This window comes from Ranitomeya variabilis, chromosome 2, assembly GCF_051348905.1.
Source record: "Ranitomeya variabilis isolate aRanVar5 chromosome 2, aRanVar5.hap1, whole genome shotgun sequence".
NCBI lineage: Eukaryota > Metazoa > Chordata > Amphibia > Anura > Dendrobatidae > Ranitomeya > Ranitomeya variabilis.
The window spans coordinates 588,427,538-588,446,376 of record NC_135233.1 but is presented as its reverse complement, the minus strand read 5'-3'; the positions used below and the strand labels follow the sequence as shown (position 1 = coordinate 588,446,376).

Genomic DNA, 18,839 nt, shown 5'->3' with positions numbered 1-18,839 from the left:
TGTCTATCAGGCAGGAGAGTCACTGTATCTGTGAGGCTGAAGAGTCACTGTGTCCATCAGGCAGGGGAGTCACTGTATCTGTGAGGCTGAAGAGTCACTGTGTCTATAAGGCAGGATCAGGGAGGACATATAGCTGGAAGCTGCTGCTAGTCTTATCAGTGTGCTTATAATGCTGCTGCAATTCAATCACATATACACAACATTTCACAGCAATTCGTTTCGCAGCAATTGGAGGCTTCTTCAGTCACTGTGAATCTATTTTCTTGCCAAAAGTAATCGAAGCTGGAGAATTTGAATGCCAAAAGATTTGCCCATCTTTACGCTAGACTTTAATGCGGCTTGCCTATTAATTGCTCCAGACTCGGGATGCCGTCAGGTACCAGTAGGTTTGCTGGGCTTCTATCCAGAAGTCACCAAATTTTGACTCAGCCACTAGACCGCATCCTAGCAACCAGTTCGCACAATCTCTAAGTTTGACCAATAAATTTTAAACCACATACCACTTTATAAAGTTCTTTAACATTATTTCTGCTTTTACCCTAAAGTTACGCTCATACCCATAGTCTGCAGTGTGCATCCCTTTCAATGTGAAATCTTTATCTCTCAGTGTAGAAGCAATAGGTGGAAGGTCTCCTTAAAATCTCAATTTTGTCTCAAAAACTTTTAAAGCTTAATTTTGATCAGTAAAGCAAATGGATGAACCAATGAGTTTTGGGTTAGAAGAGAAAACAGATTAAGGAATTTTCTACCTCATGTCACAATCATTCAAGGAAATTCCCAGTAGATGTATAAGCACAAATATAGAGACACGTCTCTGTCATCCTAAATCTCTGTCACCCACACAGGATGCCGGGACTCTAAAAATAAATATATTCAATGCCTAAAGATATCCTAGCAGACAATGGATCATCTAAATTGTGGGCACCAGTTATAAAATGACAGCACTCAAGACGTAGATGTGGATCTAAAATCATGTTCAGGAGGACATGGAGATATGAATAAAAGTAATGGCAGATTATGACCAGTTGGGTTATGATATCCACAATCCCTACTAATCTAAACACTTTCACACACCATTTTCCATCTGTTTTGGAAGAACTTGCTTCTACCATTCAACAGGAGTCCTCCAATCATAGAGTGATGACATCGTGTTGGGAATACGTCTGTAATGTTCTACTACTCCATTAGAGGTCTCCAGAATATAGGACACGTGGACTTGGGATGTTCCACCTAGCAAAAACATTTAAATGGGTTGTACACTTTTTCTTTTTTTTATATAAATGCATGTATTTCGTGGCTAAAAATTCTTTTTGCAATTGGGTTTCATTAAAAAATGTTGACTGTTTGATTTTTACAGGCTCTTTGTCTCTTTGCTCGGACAACTTTGATGTGGTCTGTAGTCATAAATCAGATGAGTAAAGCGCAGGAAGAGAGATGAATGCATTACCAACGCTCTCGTCAGACTGGCAGAACGAGCTTATTGACAGATTCTCAGTGAACTCATTTTGCAGCCAGCATTATTTAGTGTAAAAGGAAAATTGTGCTACATTTTTAAGGAGACCCAATGGGAAAAATAATTTTTAACCCAAAAAATATGCATTTAAATGAAAAAATAAAATAAAATTAGATCCCAGAGATAGACAAACCCTATAATTTGGCGGAAGTGACAAAAGGGGGATAATTTTTTTTTAAATAGGTTCACCTTATTTGGTAGCAGAGCCTTTGATCAAAGTGTTATCTTTGGGTGTGTGTTAAATTTCACTGCAGCGCCACCACAGGAGAAACAAGGAATTACACATTGTCCATTCAAATCAAGCTTTCAATGTAATACAGGACAGGTCCCCCAAAAGTGAGAGGCATTCTATCTAACTGATCTCCTCTTGAGCTAAGATAGGAAGAGCCTGAATAAAGGACCCCCTCCTTTATTAACCCACAATTTCTTAATGGATTAAATGGGGTAGAAAAATCAGAGGAAAGGCCCTCCAGTGTACCATAAGGAGGGTAAATTGAACAGTTAAAAATGAAAAATAAAATAAAAAATATATATAAAAATATAGACCTTTTAATTAAAAAGACACAACACGTTTCGCGGCATGCAGCCTTCCTCAGGTGTCATATCGGTGTAAATAAAAAAGTCCTCTTTTACCTGTTAGATGGCTCCTTTGACAAGAAACTGATTCCAAATTGTTCCTAATCTGGACCCCTATTAAATTTTTCTACAGTGCCACTACAGGGGAAGTAAAGAACTGCACATCACCCACTTAAGTCAATGAATATTTTGTGTTATGCAAGACAGGACCAGAGATATTCATAAAATTACCATGTAACTATTAGTTTTTCACAGCCTACTGTGCTCCTTAGGACTACAGGCATATTTGCTGTGTTGTACTGACATCATGGGCCACAAAGAGTTACATGAAAAATTCATCTCTGCTGCATTTATCTTATGGAAGCTAAGTAAAAACACAACTTTCCCATTATTTCATGGAATTCTAGTGTCTCTCAGTACGATACATCAGCGTTAGTATTTGGTCTATAAATACTGTTTAGCTGTGAAACACATGGTACGTTCTGCATTGCAAATTTTATTCACTCATTTCAATATTTGTTCTTCCCTCATTTTAAGGAAAACATCAATGAACAATATTCCAGACACATCATGTCCTTCGAATATGAACTATTCGCGCTCACTGAGCAATAAACACACGGATCAGCTGCAAGTAAATATTCCTCTCTGTATGATGAATTGGATGCCTGCAATCTGGATGTGAGCAGAACAATTGCTTAATGTTGCCCGTATTCTCCACCACTTGTGTGATCATGCCAGAAAGACTTGGGGAAACGTTTATGGATGCTTGGACTCCATTCTTCATATTATGGATTGCTGTTCTTCCTCATGTGTACATGGCTCCCAGGAATGAATCCTATGTACTCTCAACTGAGGCCACCATGGAACTTAATGGGATCAGTGATGAACAGAAAGTATTAAACAGATCCAAGAGAGGATGGGTATGGAATCAAATGTTCGTGTTGGAAGAGTTTTCAGGACCTGAACCAATACTAGTAGGAAGGGTAAGTTACAAAGTTTATTCACTTGAATACTGATTTTTTTTCTATCAGTTTATATTTGAGACAAGTTGATAAGTTACCAAAATATGCATTATTATTATAAATATTATTATTATTGCTATATATTTATTATTAATGCTATCATAATGATTAGTATAATGGTAGCAAACACACAAGTAGTAGTAATAGTAGCAGCAATACTAAAAAAATAAATAATAATTATTATTTATTGTTTTAGTATTGCTACTATTACTACTAGTTGTTTGTTGCTACCATTATACTATTATTGTTATACTATTATTATATATTTAATGTAAAATAAAATAATATTTATTATTTTATTATTTTTGTAATTATTTTTTTTAGTATTGCTGCTGCTATTACTACTACTTCTGCGACTGCTACTAGTATACTAATCAGAATGATAATATTACTGATATTTCTGTATATAATAATAATAATAATAATAATAATAATAATAAATGTATTTGCTAAACTATTGTTGAATATGACCTGTCACCTTTACTGGCTGTTTTAGTAAACAATTATAGTCGGCATAAAATAACAATTCTTGAGTAATTCTTGGGAATACAAGCGTTAATACTGGTCATTTTCTTGCTTAAACAGAGTACCACTAAAAAATGGTCATTTTCTGCAAGGTTTTATATAATATGATTTGTATGATTGGCATTGTGATATCTTCATAGTCATAACAAAAAAAAAATAATAAACATATTCTCTAAACTGTTGATAAAGAAGACCTGTCATCCATCCTGACTGTTTCAGTAAAAATTTACAGTCTGCATAAAATAACTAATAAGTAATTAATGGGGAATAGAAGTTTTCTTTCTTTAACATATGTCAGAAGATTCTGGTCCTGAGCGTTTAGTAAATACTTGTAGTCTACATAAAATCACAATTCTTAAGCTCATTTTCAAAGAACTTCAAACTTAGCTGTTCCTCTATTATTCTTCTTGGAAATGAATGAAAAAAATGAGTTCTGCCTTCCTCTTTGTCAGTAGCCGGTGACTCCCAACAGTCTGATGTTGTCAACATTGATTACGAACGATCGTACTGTGTAGCAATCTGATTTTTAAAAAAAAGTAGTGGGAAAACTCAGTTGGCAATTATTCACATATTTCCAGGAGGAACAACATAATAATGGTAGACTGGAGAGTTTAAGGAGAGATGTCCTGGTCTGAAATGGTAATTAATGGGGAATAAAAGTGTTTTGTAAGACACATCAGGAGGTATTGACCCTATATTTGCAGACATATTTTGTAACATCTATATCACATGTTTTGTATATATATATATATATATATATATATATATATATATATATATATATATATATATATATATATATGTATTAGTATATGTGTAAGGGTTGGCGGATTGCACTAAATAAAATTAATAATAAAGTTCAATCTCAAACCCGGGGTCCACCATGCAGAAATGATAAACTGCTGCTAGAGGACAATGACGGAACACACAGCCAGCAATCGCTTGTACACACAGAGTTAACGCCACTCAGTGTGAACAGGAGGCTGAGTTCCAAGCTCTATTACTCCTCAGAGGGGAACAGCACAAATGAGTACTAAGTGCTTTGTCCAGTTAAACGTCACTGAACAAGCACTGACCTCACACTGCAACAGAACCATGTCACTCACGCACAGAAACCAAAGAGAAGCTCTGCAACAGAGCTGTGTCACTTGCACACAAAGAAAGAGCTGCTCCAATTGAGCTGGGTCACTTGCACACAGAAGCCAAAGAGAAGCTCTGCAACTGAGCTGTGTCACTCACACACAGAAATGAAAGATATGCTCTGCAACTGAGCTGTGTCACTCACACACAGAAATGAAAGAGCTGCTCTGCAACTGAGCTGTGTCACTTGCACACAGAAATGAAAGAGAAGCTCTGCAACAGAGCTGCGTCACTTGCACACAGAAACAAAGAGCTGCTCCAATTGAGCTGTGTCACTTGCACGCAGAAGCCAAAGAGAAGCTCTGCAACTGAGCTTTGTCACTCACACACAGAAACGAAAGAGCTGCTCTGCAACTGAGCTGTGTCAATTGCACACAGAAATGAAAGAGAAGCTCTGCAACAGAGCTGTGTCACTCGCACACAGAAATGAAAGAGATGCTCAGTATAATACCCTGACTAGGGTTGAGATTGCTCTGGAACTCTACTGTGCTAACCGCACACATGTAGGTAGCAGATGCTAAGCCAACAGCTAATTTCCCCCACTGATTCTAGCTGCCTGCGTGTACAGTCCCAAGGCTAGACAGACACGCAACGCGTGCATACAGAGTGGTAGAGTATCCACTGGCAACTGTCACACATAAATGATACTTGGGCACTGATGTGCACCTCTGAAAGCCTTTTATACACTAGGCTCATGTCCAGTAGGACAGGACCTTGCCCGTGGACCAATCCAGAGCTTCCACATCACCAGAGCAGCTGACGTCTGTCCACCAATAGGAAGATGCCACATCACAGACATGCTCAGTAAGATGATTTCTGGACATAGACTCCAGAGCGTCAGGTTGTCACTGCCTATCGCTGATTACTATAGACTTGGCTAGAGAGCCAGCAGTAACCAAGCAAACACCATGAGCCTGTGCAAAATGCTTAGACCGATGTCTATGCTAAGCAGCACCCACAGTGGCTGAAACTGAATGGGAGACTGCAGAGGCAGATAAGGCTTGGGATCTATCCTGGTGCCTAACATAAAGCCCGGTGGCGAGCACTTTTAGTGTTACATTTATACAGTGTTTTCAATAAAAATAGCACCAAAGATTGTGGTATGCGCACACGCTGACTTCAGCACCATTTTATTGAAGTAATGTACCTACAAAGTCAAGATAGCAGCAATGCACTGGCCATTGGGATATTGGTGATGGCCAATACGTGTGCACTGCTATGTTGACGTTAGGGTACAATTATTCAATAAAATGGTGCTGAAGTCAGCGCATGCAATATCCGGTGCCATTTTATTGAAGACACTGTGTCTGCAAATTCACTCACGCAGTGTCTTCACTAAAATTGCACCTTAGTGAGGTATGCGCTGACTCTGACGCCACACTGTGCTGGCATGAGATATGCAGCTGCGGCGCTGAACAGCTGATTATTGGAAGTGCTCCAGGTAACCAGGTTCCCGATGCAGCTATTCGGTAAGCACTATAGCTAGTGTTGAGCATTCCGATACTGCAAATATCGGGTATCGGCCGATATTTGCTGTATCGGAATTCCGATACCGAGTTCCGAGATTTTTGTGATATCGGAAAACGGAATCGGAAGTGTGCGGTGCGTATGGTTCCCAGGGTCTGGAGGAGAGGAGACTCTCCTTCAGGCCCTGGGATCCATATTCATGTAAAAAATAAATAATAAAAATAAAAAATATTGATATACTCTCCCCACCGGCAGACCCTGGCGCTTAGCGGTGCCTCCGTTCCTAAGAATGCAGGGAGTGAATGACCTTCGATGACGTCGCGGCTTGTGATTGGTCGCGTGACCGGTCACATGAGTGGTCACGCGACCAATCACAAGCCGCGACGTCATGGAAGGTCCTTCACTCTGCATTCTTAGGAACGGAGGCAGACGCTTGGACCGGTGAGAGCCGGGGCCGTCAGAGGAGTGAGTATATCAATATTTTTTATTCTTTATTTTATACATTTATATGGATCCCAGGGCCTGAAGGAGAGTTTCCTCTCCTTCAGACCCTGGGAACCATTCCGATATTTTGTGTCCCATTGATATGCATTGGTATCGGGTATTGGTATCGGCGATATCCGATATTTTTTGGATATCGGCCAATCCTATCCGATACCGATACCTTTGCATATTGGAAGGTATCGCTCAACACTAACTATAGCTATTCTGGTAAATGCTTAGCTGAAGCTGTTCGATCAATACTAATGCTCATAGTTAGAAGTAATCTTCCATTCATATTCTGATGCGGTATATTATTGATCCAAAATTCATACCCTGACCATGTGTATTGCTATGTACTAAGCGAAAAGGTAAACTCTCCATAGTTATATCTACTCCTGATAGATAAAAGTGTCCAAAAGAGCCAACACTTCATGTCTGTTTCATCACATCTTACGTGCTAGTCATATAACATCTTCTTCTCCAACACTAGAGTCAACATCTATTGTATATAATCAGGGCTGTATAAGAATAGCTTTCAATGATGAGTGAGACAATGTGAGATGTGAGAGGTAGAATGGGAAATTCAGCACCATGGACAGCGACACTTCATGTTACTATTCATATGCCCATATTGTACTGTGTTCAGATAATTACTACTCTCGGTATTTGCAGAAACTATAATTCCCCTTTCATTTATCCCTGAAATACTATAGAAGTAGATACTATTTAGAATGTTTGCAATCAGATTTATTGCTAATTGCGCTTATACATTGAAGGATAATACCCCAGAGCTATACGATTGTCTAACAAAATATCATCTAAAATGAAGTTGCTACTATTCTGTTAATTTTTTTTCTTTTCAAATAGAAGATAATAAAATGAGCTTCTTAGGCTAGGTTCACATTGCATTCTGGCAGTCCGTTACATGGACTGCGTAACACCGCGGCATAATGCGGTGTAACGCAGTCTGTTAACGCTGCCATTGAGCTCTATTTCGGGCGCATCGCTAGCGCACGGCCATAATGGGCGTGCGCTAGCTATGTGCCGTCATTGAGTGGCAGATCCTCGGACGCGGGCTTTGGTGTTTCCGAGTCTGTCACCGCTAGCACAGATAGAGCATCTGCTAGCTTTATCTGTGCTAGCGCGATGGCAAGTCGGCACTTGCGTTAACGCAGTCCGTTTAATGCATGTGTTGAACGGGCTGCATTAACGCAATGTGAACCTAGCCTTATATTGCACCGTTTTGAGGGTTAATGCCTATAAAATAATCAATGTGTCTTCTATTTCTTGACACTACATCTGTTCTGAAAATTCAATGCAAATAATAGTGGATATTCTTTATCGTTGAACTAGAGAGTTGGGCAAGTTGTAAGAGTTGAGCAAATCTCTCAAAATTTTACTTGGAAGGAAGGGGAATCTGCCAAGAAGTGGTTAAAAAATAATAAACTCTTAAATTCACCTCTCCTCAGTCCTCCTCATAACAATTGTGCCATCACTTTCTACTCCTCGTCTTGTCTTATGATTGGCTCCTCTTCCTTCTTCTTCTGGTATGCGCTGCCGTGCCACTGACTAAGCCCCAATATGTCATGTGGGGGTGAAGCACATCAATGATGATCACCAAACTACAGGTTGTCATGATTGATGGAAATCACAAAATTGGCCTGCATTATGCACCCACGTAACAGCATAAACCTAGTCAACTGCATCACCCGCCAGAAGAAGAAGGAAGAGGAAACAATTGGAGGAGCGGGCAGGTAGTGGCGGTGGCAGGCCTGTTATAGGAAGGGCAAAGGAGACATGATTGTAACAATATATTCTATTATTTTTCCCCCACAGAATTCAGAAAAAATGGCCCCCATTTTGATGGTTTCGCACAAAAGGGGACTGCCCAAACTTTGTGCCGGCTTAAAATGACCAATTTTGGGAAATTCTAAACAATTTTAATTAATTTGTAATAAATTCTCTTAGCCCACCCAGTTGTAAATCTTCACACTGCTACACTGCTATATGAGACAAAATCCCTTTACTTCTCATCGATAGCAGTGTTTTGCATTTCCCTAAAAAATTCTTAATGGGATTTTTTGGGATTTTGAAATGTTAGTATTTGAGTTTTAATTGAAACAAACAAAAAAAAGGCTTAAATGTCCATCATTACTCCTGTTAAGGTGACAGCAGTAGCTAACCACTGTCTGTTATGGTGACTTTATGACCTTGGTTGATCAACATTCGCGTCATGTCAAATAAACCAGAGAAATTATGTACATAGGATTAGTAAGTGAAGAGGATCAATCGTCTGTCAGATCAAGGTCACAGAAACTCACCTTATGAGGTTATGCTATGATGTGCACAACTCCAATGAAGGCATCAAACCAAAAAAAAAATGATGCCAATGTCATTGTTCCTCATCTATTAGGCTCTGACAGCAGCTCTAAAAATGCCTACAGTGGATAGGCTTCGTGCTAGCATCAACGTTTTCCAGTACCCAGTAATTGCCCTAGCCATCTCAATTTAACCCCTATACGAGGATCTGGACTTGCACAGGGGAACCTAGGTTTTAGCCATGGACAAGCTACTGACCGGTGGTGCAGGCTGGCAGGAGTGGTAAGGTAGCCAGATCAGAATCAAGAGCGCAGTCAAGACACAAAATATAAACAGCGTAGTTCAGAACAATAAACCTGTAGTCAATACAGGAGCTGAGAAGAGACAAAAAAACAGAGGAAGCGATAACTATATCTGACAGCTACCAGCAGTAAGCTAGGAGTATTAGTAGGGCATGGTGCTGTCCCATTATTCAAAGCAGGGAGCTGCTTACTCCAGCAGTACAGAATACAGACCCATACTTTAAGATTGGACAACACTACAGGTCCCAACCACACTAATCTCAGTGGATAGACAGACACTGAGCTACCTAGAGCTTCTAGTCCCAATGTCTGTACCGTCATTAGTGTTGCCTACTGAATAAATACAGCGGCGTCTCATGACAGAAGCAGACATTGCAAGAGCAGCTCCCATGGGAGAAGTGACACTATTTCTGCCAAGTTAATCCTGGAAATGGTCATTTGTGATTGAAGACACACATTTTAGTTAAATCCCATGGAAACTATAGTGCCTCTGATGAAAATTATCATTTTTCAATAAGTCTCTCGTTAAAATGCGTTTCGGCATTAGAAGCCCCTTTATCATGGAAATGGGACAAATCCATTTACTCCAAGCCCAGGAGTGATTCAACACCCCAAACTGTGTGGTCATAAATATGAGCACAGATGAAGTAAAATGCAGTGGAAATCATAGTGTCATAGCGTTTTTCGATAAGTCTCTAGTTGCAACGCGTTCAGGGTTTGAAAGTCCCTTTATCAAGTAAAGAGGACAGATCTATTAACTGCAAGCCCAAACTAATGTTCTCACATTTTTGGGTGTTCAATCACTCCTTCCCATACTTCCCATCTTAGTGATAACATTGTGGAAGCCAGCTGTTGCCCGTCACTATCACTTGACCTGCCGTCACAATGTAAACTGTGATGTTCGATGAAAGAACCACAATACTGGTGTGGTCGCATACGACTGTAGGCAGCAGCCAAGAGGAGTACCCTCTGTGATATTTGTGCACTGGTTGCTTATCTTTGAAACCTTTTACTGTATATTTCTGTTCTGTTCGATATCTTAATGCGAGTAATGGTTCCATTCCGTTTTTATCTTTAGAATGAACCTATGTTGTCAATGAAACGCATTACCATCACTTTTATAAATGGCGAATAGAGTGTTTGCACTGGATATAATGCATTAGGACAGTGTAATTGCATATTGGCCATATCTGAGGTTATGTGACGTACAAGTATACTATAATGTAACTCAATGACTATTACAAAGAATGCTGTATTTCTCCTTATTCTCTTCCGCTTCCCTCTTCATCTTCTGCTTGTAATGAATGATGCTATTTGTGTAGTATGTTCATTGCTAGGATAGTCATGGTTTCAGTATATACAAAGTACCAGGCTGCAAACCTGTAATTTGCTCCAAAGTACAAGGCATAAGCAGCTGTAATATCCAATGCTGCCACTAGAGGTGTCAGCTACAAAACTATCAGTAAGCCCCAAGCATTCAGGCTACATGTGCCGTCTAAAAGGAATCTATGAAATGTGTTGCGGATTTTACAGCCAATTTCTATGCTGCATTTAGGAATGTAAAGGATGCATATTAACTCTTTTATGATTGATGATATATTTTTTTTTTTACCGGAATAGTTTTCAGTAAAACATGATCAATATATTCCCTAAAGGGTTAATTTAATGCAGAGGGTCCCATTTAGTACCCTTATCCAGAGCAATTAAGAGAGCAGGAGAACCAACATGGATATGAATTACTCAAACAGCACTTGAATGATTTCACTATCTCAATGTCACAAAGTGATTAAATACTTGAAAATTAAATTTTTCCTCAAATTTAAGTCCATTTTTGAGTAAACATATCTACAAGTTGAAAGCTTATACCTTATTGTGGGTATCTTGTTGTCCTTTTAGTATCAATTCAAGTTGATAAAAGAGACACAGAGCACTGAATATACGAGAAAAATGCACAAAATGTATTCCAATGCATTTGTATATTTTCATGATTTGTTTCTATTGAGTGATTACAATCCTCCAAAAGCCCAGACCACCTAATCATGATAGCACTTAGCCATCTCAAGTAAGAGCAGCTCTGGAGACCAGACTGTTACTCCAACACATAAACTATTTGGTAGACAAAGAGACAGTGACTAGTCACAGGCATACTATTACTGATGATGAACTTTAAAGAGCATGAAAAGTCTTAGTGTCCAGTTTTTTCTCTTATTGTACTCCCTTTGCTCTCCTGAGTATTCCACTTTTTGTTTTTTAGAAATCCAGCATACGGTTCCAGAGATATGAACCTTTTTACTTAGTGTAAGTTTATTGTCTATTTTCAAGAGGGTGTGGCATACAGTTTCCTCTGGGGGCGTGTCTTTAGACTACTTTGCAAGCCACTCCCCCTTAGTAAGGACCATAAAAAGAGGTGCTAAATAAAAAAGCTCATATCTCTGCAACCATTTGTTGGAATTAACAAAACAATCAAAAAAGAATACTCAGTGGACCAGTGGGGAAAACATAAGAGCAAAAACAAGCCACTTTTGACACAGGGATAAATTCTCTTTAAAGGAATTTTTCTGAGGATAGAAAAAAAGGGTTTAGATTAAAAATGGCTCCACCCTTGTCTATAAAATTTTTTTGCTAGTGCAACTCAAGTTTATGCAAGTTTATAATGATTGAAATCAGACCTTTCTTTAGTTTTGGCTGCCATTTTAATTGTATTTTTCACACAAAACCGAAAACTGAGCTGAACTATAAGCTGGTATACGTGTAAAGTGTAAGAGCACGTTCACACGGTGGCTATTTAAAAAACGAAACCCAACAAAAAATGAAAATAAAAAATGGGCATATACCCTACTGCAAGTGAATCAGTAAATGGTAATAGTGCATGTACTGTACATGACATAGGGTACTACGTTAATGCTATTTTGATTTTTTTTTAAAAAGCATAAAATCCATCCCACCACGACAAGGTGACCCATCGGAACGGTCCTAACCTGTCTCCAGTATTAAAACCTTACCATTTTTAGAAACTTATATTTTGTTGGAGAATTTATTTTTTAAAGTAAGCCAAATTTATATTGTAATGAATTATCTCATTTACCATATAGTAACATTGAATGGAAATCACATATGAATACAGCAGTCATTTAGTCCATGTAGAAACCTCCAGCTTCCACCCTAATAGGCACATGAATATAATTTGAGCCGGTATTACTATTCAGTTATTTTGGCTTCTGCACTGTAAGGAGGCAAAAAAGCCATAAGAAAAATATTATCATAAATATGAAACACTATGAAAATAAGGATACCGGAAATTAGACTTTCAGTGTGAGTTTTGCCTTATTAAAGACTGGCTCAGCTATCTATAACTGAGAGCTCGTGCTGTAATGTACTGAAGGAGGCCTTAATTCAGAGAAATGTTAATGAAGCCATAGGCTGAATAGAAAAATGAAGACTCCTGGATAAAATGAAATCACTCAATGAATTTATACACGGAACAAGACATAATGATATCCTGTAATAAAACCAGATGTTCAGAAGACATCACAAGAAGATTTTGGTCTTCGGGAAAAAAATACAAAGGCGGTCATCCAACGTGGTGCTCGTTAAACTTGACAATTTTATGAGAGCTGTATTTTGTTCTAGCGAAAGGGATAGCATTTATTAATTACAGCGACCTAGAAGAGCAGGCGGTTTTATACACCTATAACATTATTTTGAGCTTGCGCTGCTGTCGGAAGAAGAACCCAGCAGGTTCCTTGGATATTGTAAATATTTAAAGTGTTTTGATTTTTTTGGTTTGGCAAAATTTCGACAAAGGCTTGTTCCCTCGATGCTGATGCAGGAATATCTTTTTATATCACCAGGCAGGGAAAGAACATGCAGGCAATCTGTTCTGAGAAAAGAAAACACTTGAAATTACATCTCATTGATATCTATAAAAGGTTAAGGTACATAGAACACAACATTGTTCTTTGCTAGCTGCCATCAGCTGATATATTTGATTTATTTTCTCAATGATTCTCCATCTATAGTCAGACTAGATGCAATTTTTGAGTATTAGTAAAAGTAGAATATTTGATAGAATCATATAATGTTAGAGTTGGAAAAAACCTCCAGGCTCATCGTGTTTAACCCCCTGCTCAATGCAGGAGTCACTAAACCACCTCAGACAGATGTCTGTCCAGCATCTGTTTGAAGACTTCCATTGAAGGAGAACTCATCACCTCTCGTGTCCGCCTGTTCCACTCATTGATCACCCTCACTGTCAAAAATTTGTACTCCATATCCATGAACCCAATAAATATATGGAATGGGTCCCAAAGGCTGCACAAAGACCAAAAGTTGGCAAAACCGAAATTAACAATTTTGGCAAAACAATTTGGCCATCTAATTCTTATTTTGTGTTTTGTCAACTTGTGGAGGAAAAAGAAAAATCAGATCAGGCACAGACATTTTAACATGGCCAATACAATCTTCTCAAAAGAGATGAGATGTCCATCAGCAACATAATAACCCATCTCCCCACTGAGAATATGCATTGAGTGCATGTCTATGGGAAGGTTGGAAGGAATAGCTGCTGAATGACAGTTATTGGAAATGTACGCCCACCAACAGTAGATTTATGCTACCTGAAACATTCATCTTGAATTAATTCATCTTACATAGTTACATAGTTACATAGTTATTAAGGTTGAAGGAAGACTTTAAGTCCATCTAGTTCAACCCATAGCCTAACCAAACATGCCCTAACATGTTGATCCAGAGGAAGGCAAAAAAACCCATGTGGCAAAGAGTAAGCTTCACCTTGGGGAAAACAATTCCTTCCCAACTCCACATACGGCAGTCAGACTAGTTCCCTGGATCAACGCCCTATCAAGGAATCTAGTGTATATACCCTTTAACATTATACTTTTCCAGAAAGGTATCCAGTCCTCTCTTAAATTTAAGTAATGAATCACTCATTACAACATCATACGGCAGAGAGTTCCATAGTCTCACTGCTCTTACAGTAAAGAATCCGAGTCTGTTATTATGCTTAAACCTTCTTTCCTCCAGATGTAGAGGATGCCCCCTTGTCACTGTCACCGGTCTATGATTAAAAAGATCATCAGAAAGGTCTTTGTACTGTCCCCTCATATATTTATACATTAACATAAGATCACCCCTTAGCCTTCGTTTTTCCAAACTAAACAGCCCCAAGTGTAATAACCTATCTTGGTATTGCAGACCCCCCAGTCCTCTAATAACCTTGGTCGCTCTTCTCTGCACCCGCTCTAGTTCAGCTATGTCTTTCTTATACACCGGAGACCAGAACTGTGCACAGTATTCTAAGTGTGGCCGAACTAGTGACTTGTATAGAGGTAAAATTATGTTCTCCTCATGAGCATCTATGCCTCTTTTAATGCATCCCGTTATTTTATTTGTCTTTGTAGCAGCTGCCTGACATTGGCCACTGAATATGAGTTTGTCATCCACCCATACACCCAGGTCTTTTTCATTGACGGTTTTGCCCAGAGTTTTAGAATTAAGCACATAGTTATACATCTTATCACTTCTACCCAAGTGCATGACCTTACATTTATCCCCATTAAAGCTCATTTGCCATTTATCAGCCCAAGCTTCTAGTTTACATAAATCATCCTGTAATATAAAATTGTCCTCCCCTGTATTGATTACCCTGCAGAGTTTAGTGTCATCTGCAAATATTGAAATTCTACTCTGAATGCCCCCTACAAGGTCATTAATAAATATGTTAAAAAGAAGAGGGCCCAATACTGACCCCTGTGGTACCCCACTGCTAACCGCGACTCAGTCCGAGTGTGCTCCATTAATAACCAACCTTTGTTTCCTATCCCTGAGCCAGCTCTCAATCCACTTACACATATTTTCCCCTATCCCCATTATTATCATTTTATGTAACAACCTTTTGTGTGACACCGTATCAAAAGCTTTTGAAAATTCCATACACACTGTGTCCACTAGGCTCCCTTGGTCCAGTCCGGAACTTACCTCTTCATAGAAGCTGATCAAATTAGTCTGACATGAACGGTCCCTAGTAAACCCGCGCTGATACTGGGTCATGAGGTTATTCCTCTTCAGCTACTCCAGTATAGCATCCCTTAGAAAGCCCTCCTGGATTTTACCCACAGTAGAGGTTAAGCTTACTGGCCTATAATTACCGAGTTCAGTTTTTGTCCCCTTTTTGAATATTGGCACCACATTTGCTATACGCCAGTCCTGTGGTACAGACCCTGTTATTATGGAGTCTTTAAAGATTAAAAATAATGGTCTATCAATGACTGTACTTAGATCCTGCAGTACTCGGGGTGTATCCCATCCGGGCCTGGAAATTTGTCAATTTTAGTGATTTTTAGACGCTGACGTACTTCCTGCTGGGTTAAGCAGGTGACATTTAATTGGGAATTTATATCACTAGTCATTTTGTCTGCCATGGGATTTTCTTTTGTAAATACTGATGAAAAAAAGTCATTTAGCATATTGGCTTTTTCCTCATCCTCATCCACCATTTCACCCAGACTATTTTTAAGGGGGCCAACACTGTCATTTTTTTATCATCTTGAATTACTAGTCTGAAGTAGGTCCTAAGAATCTTCTTTCCGCCCCACTATTTGAGACTAACAGGTCTATATGTGTGTTTAGACAGAGAAAGTTTAAGAAAGTAGGGTGAGGAGAAACTGACGGGTTGACCTGCCTTGAGATACGCAGTCATCGGCCAACTTACAAGGCTGTATAGATGGCTTAGGAGGCTTGATCCAACTTAAAGTTTAAATTGAATCTGACATGAGATTCATGCTATCCGAGCCACGATTCGCATGAATCATACATTGGCTGTTTTACTGCATCCTTTTAAGTCTTGGAAAGTTGAATAAAATAATACCTTGATATCTGTGATCTGATAGCTTATTTCAGAGAAATCCACGCTTTTCTTAATATGAAAATGAGCTGTTAAGATCTATGGACTGGACATAGATCTCTCTGAGTATCTGCCTTGAGAGCTTATAATAAATAAAATAGGGAGTTATCAGTGTGAGACATGTAAAGATTGACAGTGCTTTCTGGCAACTCCCACTTTCACTTAAAATAAGTTCTGGAAGCTGATTTTCAGGTAGATCCATGTCCAGCCCATAGATCTTAGCAGTTCATTTACGTGTTAAAAAAAGTGGATTCCTCTGGAATAAGACATTGCAAATATCAAGGTATTATTTTATTTAACTTTCTATGATCGGTATGCCTATTTAGACAGTTTCCAAATCCACAAAAGTTGGAAATCCAATACAAGAGTGAGAGTTCTGAGGGCCCAATTATTTCCCCCAAAGTATATAAGGTCTGTCTTTTTAATAGTAGATATAGACTGGGCTTTGGAATCCTCAGGAAGCAACCCGTTTTGGTGTAGAAAGTTGCAATTGGTCATTTAGTTTTGTTGAGTGACAACTAGTGTTGAGCATTCCGATACTGCAAGTATCGGGTATCGGCCGATACTTGCTGTATCGGAATTTCCGATACCGAGATCCGATACTTTTGTGGTATCGGGTATCGGGTATCGCAACAACATTAATGTAATAATGTGTAAAAAAGAGAATTAAAATAAAAAATATCGCTATACTCACCTGTCCGACGCAGCCGGGATCTCAGCGAGGGAACCGGCAGCGTTGTTTGTTTAAATTTCGCGCTTTTACTTGGTTACGTGAAGTCCCGGCTTGTGATTGGTCAGGGCGGCCATGTTGCCGGGACGCGGACCAATCACAGCAAGCCGTGACGAAATTACGTCACGGCTTGCTATGATTGGTCCGCGTCCCGGCAACATGGCCGCCATTAACCAATCACAAGCCGTGACGTCACGGGAGGCTGGACATGCGCGTATTTTGAAAAGCGCGCGTATCCAGCCTCCAGTGACGTCCCGGCAACATGGCCGCCATTAACCAATCACAAGCCGTGACGTCACGGGAGGCTGGACATGCGCGTATTTTGAAAAGCGCGCGTATCCAGCCTCCAGTGACGTCCCGGCAACATGGCCGCCATTAACCAATCACAAGCCGGGACGTCACGGGAGGCTGGACATGCGCGTATTTTGAAAAGCGCGCGTATCCAGCCTCCAGTGACGTCCCGGCAACATGGCCGCCATTAACCAATCACAAGCCGTGACGTCACGGGAGGCTGGACATGCGCGTATTTTGAAAAGCGCGCGTATCCAGCCTCCAGTAACGTCCCGGCAACATGGCCGCCATTAACCAATCACAAGCCGGGACGTCACGGGAGGCTGGACATGCGCGTATTTTGAAAAGCGCGCGTGTCCAGCCTCCCGTGACGTCATGGCTTGTGATTGGTTAATGGCGGCCATGTTGCCGGGACGCGGACCAATCACAGCAAGCCGTGACGTAATTTCGTCACGGCTTGCTGTGATTGGTCCGCGTCCCGGCAACATGGCGCCGTGACCAATCATAAGCCGGGACGTCACTGGAGGCTGGACACGCGCGCTTTTCAAAATACGCGCATGTCCAGCCTCCCGTGACGTCACGGCTTGTGATTGGTTAATGGCGGTCATGTTGCCGGGACGCGGACCAATCACAGCAAGCCGTGACGTAATTTCGTCACGGCTTGCTGTGATTGGTCCGCGTCCCGGCAACATGGCCGCCCTGACCAATCACAAGCCGGGACCTCACGTAACCAAGTAAAAGCGCGAATTTTAAACAAACAACGCTGCCGGTTCCCTCGCTGAGGTCCCGGCTGCGTCGGACAGGTGAGTATAGCGATATTTTTTATTTTAATTCTTTCTTTTACACATAAATATGGTTCCCAGGGCCTGAAGGAGAGTTTCCTCTCCTTCAGACCCTGGGAACCATCAGGAATACCGTCCGATACTTGAGTCCCATTGACTTGTATTGGTATCGGGTATCGGTATCGGATTGGATCCGATACTTTGCCGGTATCGGCCGATACTTTCCGATACCGATACTTTCAAGTATCGGACGGTATCGCTCAACACTAGTGACAACTGAAGGATATGTTTAGCATTATTGTCTTGGGTCCTGTCTATGACATCTATATTCCCTACTAGGTCTTTTGGAAAGGAGAAAAAAAGTGCTGTCCTTTTACTTACAATCTAAATAAATAAATAATCTTTATTTTTATATAGCGCTAACAAATTCCGCAGCGCTTTACAGGTTGCACACATTATCATTGCTGTCCCTGATGGGGCTCACAATCTAAATTCCCTATCAGTATGTCTTTGGAATGTGGGAGGAAACCGGAGAACCCGGAGGAAACCCACGCAAACATGGAGAGAACATACAAAACTCTTTGCAGATGTTGTCCTTGGTATGGTTTGAACCCAGGACTCCAGCGCTGCAAGGCTGCTGTGCTAACCACTGCGCCACCGTGCTGCCCAATCTAAGAATTTAGGGAAAATTGGTGTCAAGAGAATCCTACATATTAAGAGCAATACATAATCCGTCCATTACACTATGATTCCCTATGGTAATAGGT

At 40.2% G+C, this 18,839-nt stretch overlaps 1 protein-coding gene across 1 annotated transcript in view; it reads left to right on the top strand.

The window, feature by feature from the left end:
- CDH8 (cadherin 8) overlaps positions 1 to 18,839 on the top strand; it is a 521,626-nt gene that overhangs the window by 11,300 nt on the left and 491,487 nt on the right. Inside the window, exon 2 of the mRNA XM_077288387.1 lies at positions 2,627 to 3,072. Coding sequence (XP_077144502.1) covers positions 2,788 to 3,072 — 285 coding nt within the window. The 5' untranslated portion in view covers positions 2,627 to 2,787. The remainder of the gene's footprint in view (positions 1 to 2,626; positions 3,073 to 18,839) is intronic.